This window comes from Gigantopelta aegis, chromosome 10 (assembly GCF_016097555.1).
Source record: "Gigantopelta aegis isolate Gae_Host chromosome 10, Gae_host_genome, whole genome shotgun sequence".
Taxonomy (NCBI): domain Eukaryota; kingdom Metazoa; phylum Mollusca; class Gastropoda; order Neomphalida; family Peltospiridae; genus Gigantopelta; species Gigantopelta aegis.
The window spans coordinates 6,622,517-6,635,040 of record NC_054708.1 but is presented as its reverse complement, the minus strand read 5'-3'; the positions used below and the strand labels follow the sequence as shown (position 1 = coordinate 6,635,040).

At 39.5% G+C, this 12,524-nt stretch overlaps 1 protein-coding gene across 1 annotated transcript in view; it reads right to left on the bottom strand.

Moving 5' to 3' along the window:
• The window catches only part of LOC121383452 (protein crumbs-like), a 156,576-nt gene that overhangs the window by 121,887 nt on the left and 22,165 nt on the right, over nt 1-12,524 (bottom strand). Inside the window, exon 2 of the mRNA XM_041513504.1 lies at nt 3-581. Coding sequence (XP_041369438.1) covers nt 3-581 — 579 coding nt within the window. The remainder of the gene's footprint in view (nt 1-2; nt 582-12,524) is intronic.

Here is a 12,524-nt window from a genome sequence, read left to right as displayed (position 1 = left end):
ACCTGGTGAGCATCCACGTTGATAGCTGAGAGGACACAGGTTCCACAGCACGTTGTTGGATATGACCCCAGCACTGCTGAAGTCCACCCCCGGTCCCTGCCACAGACACCCGGTAAATCCCTGCCCCAGTTGCAACGTGACGTCTGCTAACCGCACATCCAACAGGAATGATTGAAAAGTCGTGTTTGCTAAAATCTCACTAAATAAAACATCCTGTCCTGGTCTGGACACATTGAAATACACAACTCCAAGAAAAAACTTAATATTGAACTGATACCAGGAATTGTTGTTCAAACTGCTGCCAAGGGACACAACTCCGTCTGTGTTGTTAATATTCCAGCGAAGCTGTAGTGATGTGTTTTGTAAGGAGACACTCAAAAGGTTGTCTCCATTTTTGTGGTATTTTAAAAGTTCTCCTGAAGGAGCACACGTCCTGAATAAAACTTGTATCCATGACCCTTGACCCAAGGTCAAGGTCACATTTGGTATTATCACCTGTGAAGTGTGATTGAAATATCCAAAGTCTCCAGCAGTCCCAAGTCCATACTCCGTGTACAAAAGTAACACCAGTAAAATCACTTCTGAAAAACAAGAAAATTATTATGTTACAAGGAAGGAAAGAAATTTTTATTTAACGATGCACTCAACACATTTTATTTACATTTATACTGCATCGGACATATGGTTAAGGACCACACAGATATTGAGGGAGGAAACCCGCTGTCGCCACTTCATGGGCTACTCTTTTCGATTAGCAGCAAGGGATCTTTTATATGCACCATCCCATAGACAGGATAGCACATACCACAGCCTTTGATGTACCAGTCGTGGTGCACAGGCTGGAGCGAGAAATATCCCAATGGGCCCACCAACGGAGATCGATCCCAAACCGACCGCGCATCGAGCGAGCGCTTTACCACTGGACTACATCCCGCCCCAATTATGTTACAAAGTACAAATTAAAAGATATGTAAAAAACCCAAGACAAATTTGTTAATTATATTAACGAGTTGACAGGTGCTTGTATCCCTTAATGATTAAAGCATACTCTTGTTGACAAATATCCAGTGTCAACAGACCAAACACCTTTAGTATAGGTGTGTGCCCAGGCCAGCATACTTGGACCCTAATTGACTATACAAGTAAGAAAATCAAAATGAATGAGTTCTTTGCACTGGATAAAATAAAGGTTGACCATTTCATTTTAAATTTTATTGATAATAACAATGGGACAAAAGCCTTGTGGGGTAAAAAGACATTTTAAAATAATACTAATTTCTCACATTATTTGGCATTCCTTTGCCATTATATCTTATTTTAGCTAGTGTTTCTCTATTGAATGTTGGTCCCTGAGAAACAGGCAGACGCTCAGACTGTTGCCCTGATTGATCACATTATTTGGCATTCCTTCGCCATTATATCTTATTTTAGCTAGTGTTTCTCTATTGAATGTTGGTCCCTGAGAAACAGGCAGACGCTCAGATTGTTGCCCTGATTGATCACATTATTATAGAATATGCAGAATCTAAGGAAACATCATATATCTCAACAGTTTGTCTCACCATGTGTAAAGGCGCATACAGTCTGGATGCACGTATGGGTGCAATCTGAATGTGCGTTTGATGGATCTGTAGCTTGCATTTTGGGCATATATATATATGAGCCATCACACGCGAAAATCTACAACTTAGCATGACATCAGAAACCGAGTAAACACGGCTCAAAGTTTGATATCACATGTAAATGCAAACAAATTTACTGTCGTCTGCACACACATTGCGGTACGGTAACAGAAACGTTTAATTTATATACCTTTGTTATATGTCATGATATCACTGCATAAGCTGGTCTAGAGATTAACATGTGGAGGTATAGTAGATCAATTCTCGAAAGGTTGTTTCTCCCTCAACCAATTTTATTATTATTATTATTATTATTATTATTATTGCTGTGTGTGTATGTGCATGCGTGCGTGTGTGATAATTATAAAATTATTATAATATCTGTTCACTTTACTCACTTCACATCATTTGTATAGAAGGAGTTGGTTTTCTTTCCTTACAGATATATATTTTAATTTCACAAGAGCCTGAAGTAGGCCTACTCTTTGAGGCACATTTTGGAATTCAAATTAGAAAACCAAGACTAAGAACAGTGGAAACGGAAGAAACAGTATCTGTATTAGATGATGAGCGGGACGTAGTCCAGTGGTAAAGTGCCCGCCATTAGGCTATTTCTCATCCCATTCAGTGCACAATGACTGGCATATCAAAGGCCGTGGTATGTGCTATCCTGTATGTGGGATGGTGCATATAAAACATCCATTGCTACTAATAGCAAAATGTAGCAGGTTTCCTCTGTAAGACTATAGGTCAATATTACCAAATGTTTGACATCCAATTGCCGATGATTAATAAATCAATGTTCTCTAACTTTAACTTCAACTGTATTGGATGAATATGATAAATACAGTCCAGTAGATGTTGACAATAATACTGAAAATAGAATCAAACACTTATCTGATGATAAACGGCCTCAGTGGCATTGTGGTTAGGCCATCGGTCTACAGGCTGGTAGGTACTGGGTTCGGATCCCAGTCGAGGCATGGGATTTTTAATCCAGATACTGACTCCAAACTCTGAGTGAGTGCTCCACAAGGCTCAATGGGTAGGTGTATACCACTTGCACCGACCAGTGAACCATAACTGGTTCAACAAAGGCCATGGTTTGTGCTATCCTGCCTGTGGGAAGCGCAAATAAAAGATCCCTTGCTGCTAATCGGAAAGAGTAGCCCATGTAGTGGCGACAGTGGGTTTCCTCTCAAAATCTGTGTTTGACGCCATATAACCGTAAATAAAATGTGTCGAGTGCGTCGTTAAATAAAACATTTCTCTCTTTATCTGATGATAACACCAGTGAACAGAATGACACTGAATCTGATCCAGTTAGCACAAGTTATAGAAAGGATGCAGTGGATTGTCTTTTAGAAAATAATCTGAAAATCAAATTTATGACCATATTTTGAAGTTGAGGGAAATGGAAAAAGAACAGAAGGAAATGTAGACCTACATAATATTCTCGCAAGGTAGAAATTAAAGGAGGGCGGAAGCCCCCTCCATCACCCCTTAAATAAGAAACCAGAAGAGAAAAAGAAGAAAAAAGGGTGGGAAACATGGTTACCGTATAGGCTAGCCCGAGTACTTGGGCTACATGTAGGCCTATCGTTGGGTATTGGTCGACTTTGCGAAAAGACATACCCCTTGTTTTAGATTTATTTTAATAAAGATTTCAAGATATCTAAAAAAGATATCTAGGTGATCCCCTAAATTGGGATATTAACTTGTCTGTGTTCTTTTTATTTCTTCATTGAATAATCACACTGATATCGCCAGGTGATAGTTTGGTTTTTGTAAAGGCGGTGTATATATAATTTGGTGTGCAAGAAAAATACTTTTAATGATGAACACTACCACTTCTGTTATTTTTATAAGCGGTGATACTCCCAAAATTAAACGTTTCTAATATTTTATAAAGAATTGCCGAATTGCCAAATAAACAAATGACAGTAATTAAAAATCATCAGTTAGACCAACTACATCAGCAATTGAGAACAAAATATTAGACAAAAGTTAGTGGACACAAAACACATACTGACTGAGGCTTTTAAAATAATGTCGTAAGCTACTGAAGTTTTTCCACACCGCGGCTTGTTTTCTTTGATGTCGAGTGTGCCGACTGATCGATTTTTTTTTACGAATATATAACTTAAAATACTGGGTAAAAAAAAGAAAAAAAAAGTACCGATTCCAAATCAATTGATTTCACTGAAATTGGGAAGGAAGTAACCTAGAATACGGTAATAACGTTGAAATGTTATTTTGACGCCGTCTACTATTTTTACAAGATATAATTAAAATAGAGCCCAAATACCTGAGATTTAGTTTTGTAAGGTTATTACCTGTTATTTACCAAAAAATAAGACAAACTTTTTTTTTCTTTCTAAGTTGTAGGTTTACCCCATGTGACGGCTCATATACGGCTCATATACGATTATTTCATAGAGGCTGGCCACATGCATTTTGTAGACGCACACATCGCATGCATCCAGTCTAGATATTGTCACTGAAACTAGTGTATACTGATATTTGTTTTACGCACGCACCACATTCAGTCTAGATACTCTCACTGATACTAGTGTATACTGATATTTGTTTTACGTAGACCGCACGCACGCACCACATTCAGTCTAGATACTCTTATTGAAACTAGTGTATACTGATATTTGTTTTACGTAGACCGCACGCACGCACCACATCTAATGTATACTGATATTTATTTTATGTAGACCGCACGCATGCATCACACCCAGTCTAGATACTCTCATTGAAACTATTGTATACTGATATTTGTTTTATGAAGACCGCACACATGCACCACATCCAGTCTAGATACTCTCATTAAAACTAGTGTATACTGATATTTGTTTTATGAAGACCGCACACATGCACCACATCCAGTCTAGATACTCTCATTGATACTAGTGTATACTGATATTTGTTTTAAGTAGACCGCACGCATGCACCACATCTAATGTATACTGATATTTGTTTTATGTAGACCGCACACATGCACCACATCCAGTCTAGATACTCTCATTGATACTAGTGTATACTGATATTTGTTTTACGTAGACCGCACGCATGCACCACATCCAGTCTATATGAGACTCGAGATCTCACAGTGTTACTCTGACCCTGGTCGGGCTGCTGGTGCTATCTTGCACCTGACAGTGCAGGCAGTCCCTTCTCCCGCCCACCCCAATCCTTTCCTGTCCTGGACAGAGAAGCCGGTCAAGGCCGGCACCAGTTTGCTCTGAATGTGCATGTTAATCCCTATACCATACATACCATATCATACTCTGCTACTCTATGTATACTACTCAAAAGAATTTAAGGGTCAGACGATATTTTCGACATTATTTTCTGAATGTCAATTATATTAGCTAGACCATAATGTCACGCATGGTATTGTTCCATTTTGACGAAAGTGGGTCTAAGCAACCCATAAATGAATTAAAATCCACTGTCAATGACACTGTCGACTAGTTCTAATGGCGAAAACATGCTTACATTTGCACGTAAATTAGGGCGAAAGCGAAAGGTCTGCTAAGTGCCCATAACTTGCTTTTTCACAAAGCGCTTCATTTGCACGCTTTGCACGTGTATTCCATGTTCCCAATGCTGAATTTCCGTATAATTGGAGCTTGCGTTCGTGTACGGTGCACACTCCAAATTCGACAATGGTACGACTTCAACTGACTATCGAAGATCGAGGAAGGGCTATTGCTTGGCTTCAGGATGGCAATACGCAAAGAAATGTTGCTCTGAGACTTGGTGTCAGTCAGAGTGTCGTTGGCCGACTGTGGCAACGGTACCAAGCAACGAATTCTGTTCGAAATCGTCCACGTTCGGGAAGACCCCGAAGCACTACAAATAGAGAGGACCGCTACATCACCAATATGGCTCTACGTCAACGCACAACCACTGCACGCCGATTACGTGACAATCTGCGGACTGCGACTGGAACTCGAGTGTCTGATCAAACCATACACAATCGTCTGAGAGCCAATAATCTACGCTGCCGTCGCCAGGCTGTTCGACCACCACTCCTACCACGTCACAGAACGGCCAGACGTCACTGGTGCATGCTTCATCTGCGGTGGCAACGTGTTCAGTGGGGTCGAGTGATGTTCACTGATGAGTCCAGGTTTAGTCTCCAGTTCAACGATGGTCGGGTTCGTGTCTACAGACGTCCTGGGGAGCGCTTCGCTGATGTTAACGTTAGACAACGTCACCGGTTCGGTGGTGGCAGCGTCATGGTGTGGGGCGGCATCTCTATCCACCACAGGACCCCCCTCTATGTGGTGGATGGCAATCTGAATGGAATCCGCTATCTGAATGAGATTATCCGGCCGTTGGTTCTCCCAGGCCTTCAGCAGATTGGCGGCGGGGCAGTTCTGCAGGATGACAATGCCAGACCCCACCGCGCCAGGGTGGTAACGGACTTTCTCAGACAACAAGGTATCGCCAGGATGGATTGGCCAGCATATTCGCTGACTTGGCCCCAATAGAGCATGCCTGGGACGAATTAGGCAGGAGAGTTCGGGATAACCATGCCCCTCCTGCCAACCTTCATGATCTGGGTCAACTTCTTATGGCAGAGTGGCAGGCCATTCCCAAAGAGTTCTTCAGACGTCTGATCAACAGCATGAGGCAACGATGTGTCGAGTGTATTCGCGCCAGGGGTGGATTCACACACTATTAAACGAATGTTCTAATGTGTAAAATCCATGTTTGACAACCTTCAACTTTGACAGCATGTCATGTGACTTTCTTGTATACAGTGACGTTTATTTGTGGGTTTTTGTAAATATGGAACAATAAAAAAAACAAATTGGTGTAGTTTACATCATCAATCTAATACACTCTGAAACTTATTTGGTTATAAATTTTTGACCCTTAAATTCTTTTGAGTAGTATACATGACATTGTGTGTAGCACGTGTGTGTACATATAACACACACACTGTCCAATACTTGACGCAGGATTTTCATGTGGTCTGTTAATAAATTTATCGTTTGATGCAGCTTACAGGTAGATTGTCACCGTGTTTGTCTGCTGGGTGTGTTCAACATTAATGACATTTTTGTTTAAGATTGTGAATGGTGGAGTACAGGCTCCTACTTCTAAAGTCAGGGTGCGAGATATGGGTGGGAGATATGGGTGGGAGACATGGGTGGGAGATATGGGTGGGAGACATGGGTGTGAGTCTTTCATAAACTGGCCTTGGCAAAGAAAAGTTAAAGTTTGTTTTGTTCAACAAACACCACTGGAGGACACTGATTGATTCATTATCCACTATTGAATGTTAAATATTAGGAATTTTTTTACACATAGTTTTAAATTGAACTCACTACATTTTTCAATTAGCAGCAAGAGATCTTTTATATGCACCATCCCACAGACAGGATAGTACATACCACAGCCTTTGTTACACCAATTGTGGAGCACTGGCTGGAACGAGACATATAGCCCAAAGGGATCGATACCAAACCGACCACACATCGAGTGGGTGCTTTACCACTGGGTTATATCCCGCCCCAAGGACTGCTTTAAGACACTTTAAAGTTTAATACATGCTAACTATGAGCAAGACTATTTAGTGTCTGCTATATGATCTACTAGTTCTAGCTGGTAATACATGCTAACTATGAGCAAGACTATTTAGTGTCTGCTATATGATCTACTAGTTCTAGCTGGTAATACATGCTAACTATGAGCAAGACTATTTAGTGTCTGCTATATGATCTACTAGTTCTAGCTGGTAATACATGCTAACTATGAGCAAGACTATTTAGTGTCTGCTATATGATCTACAAGTTCTAGCTGGTAATACATGCTAACTATGAGCAAGACTATTTAGTGTCTGCTATATGATCTACTAGTTCTAGCTGGTAATACATGCTAACTATGAGCAAGACTATTTAGTGTCTGCTATATGATCTACTAGTTCTAGCTGGTAATACATGCTAACTATGAGCAAGACTATTTAGTGTCTCCTATATGATCTACAAGTTCTAGCTGGTAATACATGCTAACTATGAGCAAGACTATTTAGTGTCTGCTATATGATCTACAAGTTCTAGCTGGTAATACATGCTAACTATGAGCAAGACTATTTAGTGTCTGCTATATGATCTACTAGTTCTAGCTGGTAATACATGCTAACTATGAGCAAGACTATTTAGTGTCTGCTATATGATCTACTAGTTCTAGCTGGTAATACATGCTAACTATGAGCAAGACTATTTAGTGTCTGCTATATGATCTACTAGTTCTAGCTGGTAATACATGCTAACTATGAGCAAGACTATTTAGTGTCTGCTATATGATCTACTAGTTCTAGCTGGTAATACATGCTAACTATGAGCAAGACTATTTAGTGTCTCCTATATGATCTACAAGTTCTAGCTGGTAATACATGCTAACTATGAGCAAGACTATTTAGTGTCTGCTATATGATCTACTAGTTCTAGCTGGTAATACATGCTAACTATGAGCAAGACTATTTAGTGTCTGCTATATGATCTACTAGTTCTAGCTGGTAATACATTCTAACTATGAGCAAGACTATTTAGTGTCTCCTATATGATTTACAAGTTCTAGGTCTATAACTCTGTAAGACAAAAGAGGGAAAATCCCCTTGAAAGTCAAACTTGATTTTTAATAACTCTACATGATAAAGCTATACACAACAATTCATCTCAACATCTAGAGCCATTGCAAAAAAAGTCTGGAAAACTATATGTGTGACAGATGGACAGACAGACGGACAGAATGAGACAAAACCAATAGTTCCTTCCAGATGGACTAGTAGGAGACTAATAAAAGAAAAATACTAATTCCAAAAGGCTACACCTACTCTTATTTTATATATGGTATGCACTTTCCCAAGCCCACAGACAGGACAGCACATACCAAGGCGTTTGATACACCAGTCATGGGGAATTAACTGAGAGAAAAATCCCAATGAATCCACTGTCAAATGCAATCGATCCTATGACCCACAGCACCCCACACAAGTGCTCTATCATTGTACTACATTCCACTTCCAATCCTGGTCTTAGAAAATGCTGTATTTTATATATAAAAAGGAAGATTTAAAAAAAGGATAGTTAAGAATATATAAATTGAGTTCAGCAGTTTTGACAAATACTCTTTGAGAGACTTCAAAGCTCATGATAGTCACCAGATTAAAGATATATGCAAGTATTCATACTGTGTTGTAAATTATAACTGTTCCCACAAATAACAGGTAATAAATAAGAGTAACTGAGGTAACATGACACTACAGATATCTAGACAACTGATACTGGTTTACCACAAGGCCTGGTTGGGTTACACCATCTCAGTCAGTTTGTCCCTAAATACTGCCATCCATACCACCAAACCTACATTGATGAATACTCAAACCTGCCCCGTTGCTGACACCACGTCATGGTTATTATTATTCCCTGTTACAGTGAGACAGCTTGCAATAACAAAAATGAATTGGCTTGACTTATTTACAGCAATAATAGCACCAAACATGCCACACCTTGATTTTTTGTTGAATGATAATGTCAAAAGAACTGCAGAAAGAAAAACAAATGTGTGCATGAATTTTAGCAGCGGTGGTGGTGGATGGGGTGGTGGTGGTGGTGGTGGTGGTGGTGGTGTGTGTGTGTGTGTGTGTGTGTGTGTGTGTGTGTGTGGGGGGGGGGGGTAATGGGTGTAGACTAAAGGAGGTTGAGTCAAGCTCCCCTGGAAAAAAACTGAGAAAATTTGATTGACCTCCAAAATATCACAGCTTACAAAATACTGTATTTAATGAGGTGCTCTAAACATTTTTATTTACGGTTAATTATAAGGCATTGGAGGAACAATAGCATGCCTGTTAAAGGTTATGTACATTTATGACTAATTTTAATACAGTGATGTCATTCTATTGTTCTCTTCTTTCCTGACTGAGCCCTACAGTATTACAGTGACGTCATTCTGTTGTTCTCTTCTTTCCTGACTGAACCCTACAGTATTTACATCTTACAGTGTGTTGCAGTAATACAGTGACGTCATTCTGTTGTTGTCTTCTTTCCTGACTGAACCCTACAGTATTTACATCTTACAGTGTGTTGCAGTAAAACAGTGACGTCATTCTGTTGTTCTCTTCTTTCCTGACTGAACCCTACAGTATTTACATCTTACAGTGTGTTGCAATAATACAGTGACGTCATTCTGTTGTTCTCTTCTTTCCTGACTGAACCCTACAGTATTTACATCTTACAGTGTGTTGCAGTAATACAGTGACGTCATTCTGTTGTTCTCTTCTTTCCTGACTGAACCCTACAGTATTTACATCTTACAGTGTGTTGCAGTAAAACAGTGACGTCATTCTGTTGTTCTCTTCTTTCCTGACTGAACCCTATAGTATTTACATCTTACAGTGTGTTGCAGTAAAACAGTGACGTCATTCTGTTGTTCTCTTCTTTCCTGACTGAACCCTACAGTATTTACATCTTACAGAGTGTTGCAGTAAAACAGTGACGTCATTCTGTTGTTCTCTTCTTTCCTGACTGAACCCTACAGTATTTACATCTTACAGTGTGTTGCAGTAATACAGTGACGTCATTCTGTTGTTCTCTTCTTTCCTGACTGAACCCTACAGTATTTACATCTTACAGAGTGTTGCAGTAAAACAGTGACGTCATTCTGTTGTTCTCTTCTTTCCAGACTGAAACCTACAGTATTTACATCTTACAGTGTGTTGCAGTAAAACAGTGACGTCATTCTGTTGTTCTCTTCTTTCCTGACTGAACCCTACAGTATTTACATCTTACAGTGTGTTGCAGTAAAACAGTGACGTCATTCTGTTGTTCTCTTCTTTCCTGACTGAACCCTACAGTATTTACATCTTACAGTGTGTTGCAGTAATACAGTGACGTCATTCTGTTGTTCTCTTCTTTCCTGACTGAACCCTACAGTATTTACATCTTACAGTGTGTTGCAGTAAAACAGTGACGTTATTCTGTTGTTCTCTTCTTTCCTGACTGAACCCTACAGTATTTACATCTTACAGTGTGTTGCAGTAAAACAGTGACGTCATTCTGTTGTTCTCTTCTTTCCTGACTGAACCCTACAGTATTTACATCTTACAGTGTGTTGCAGTAAAACAGTGACGTCATTCTGTTGTTCTCTTCTTTCCTGACTGAACCCTACAGTATTTACATCTTACAGTGTGTTGCAGTAAAACAGTGACGTCATTCTGTTGTTCTCTTCTTTCCTGACTGAACCCTACAGTATTTACATCTTACAGTGTGTTGCAGTAAAACAGTGACGTCATTCTGTTGTTCTCTTCTTTCCTGACTGAACCCTATAGTATTTACATCTTACAGTGTGTTGCAGTAATACAGTGACGTCATTCTGTTGTTCTCTTCTTTCCTGACTGAACCCTACAGTATTTACATCTTACAGTGTGTTGCAGTAAAACAGTGACGTCATTCTGTTGTTCTCTTCTTTCCTGACTGAACCCTACAGTATTTACATCTTACAGTGTGTTGCAGTAATACAGTGACGTCATTCTGTTGTTCTCTTCTTTCCTGACTGAACCCTACAGTATTTACATCTTACAGTGTGTTGCAGTAAAACAGTGACGTCATTCTGTTGTTCTCTTCTTTCCTGACTGAACCCTACAGTATTTACATCTTACAGTGTGTTGCAGTAATACAGTGACGTCATTCTGTTGTTCTCTTCTTTCCTGACTGAACCCTACAGTATTCACATCTTACAGTGTGTTGCAGTAAAACAGTGACGTCATTCTGTTGTTCTCTTCTTTCCTGACTGAACCCTACAGTATTTACATCTTACAGTGTGTTGCAGTAATACAGTGACGTCATTCTGTTGTTCTCTTCTTTCCTGACTGAACCCTACAGTATTTACATCTTACAGTGTGTTGCAGTAAAACAGTGACGTCATTCTGTTGTTCTCTTCTTTCCTGACTGAACCCTACAGTATTTACATCTTACAGTGTGTTGCAGTAATACAGTGACGTCATTCTGTTGTTCTCTTCTTTCCTGACTGAACCCTACAGTATTCACATCTTACAGTGTGTTGCAGTAAAACAGTGACGTCATTCTGTTGTTCTCTTCTTTCCTGACTGAACCCTACAGTATTTACATCTTACAGTGTGTTGCAGTAATACAGTGACGTCATTCTGTTGTTCTCTTCTTTCCTGACTGAACCCTACAGTATTTACATCTTACAGAGTGTTGCAGCAAAACGAAATGAAAGGAATGTCTGTTTAACACCTCAGCACATTTTAAACTGTGGCCATTTCAATTTAGTGTCTAACAATTGGTTATTTCAATTCATACTTAAAGGAGGGGACAATTAAGGCATTTGGCCTGGTATGCGTATTCAACGATATATAATGCACATAATTGCTTAATATCAACAAGTATAATCGTATAGTTAATTAATAAAACGGTTAAATGTGACGGCTATTATATATAACAGGTGCAGCCATTTTGTACCATCCCAGTGAATACGCCCTCTGGCGAGCTGGTGGTTACGTAATACCCAACGTGTTACGTCAGGAATTAGTCTTCGAACTGAAGAAACAAAACATATCTGATTTTTGCAGATGCATCGGTTCTGTAATTATATCCATCTTAGTAAGCCAGCACCAATTATATATTATTTTTCAATACAAAATAAACCACCATTGTCAAAGTGTTGAAATAACTGTATTATGTTTCGTACATAAATTAACCCACATACTGAAACAATAATCGGAGTGTTTTCTTGGTTAATTGGTCTTTTCTTTCCGTGGCCTTTATGTGGTTCCTGATTGGCATATTTATATTCAGACGGTCTCTAGACACTGTGTCTAGACACACTAAAAAGACGTGCCTCTTTTATGAAGATCAC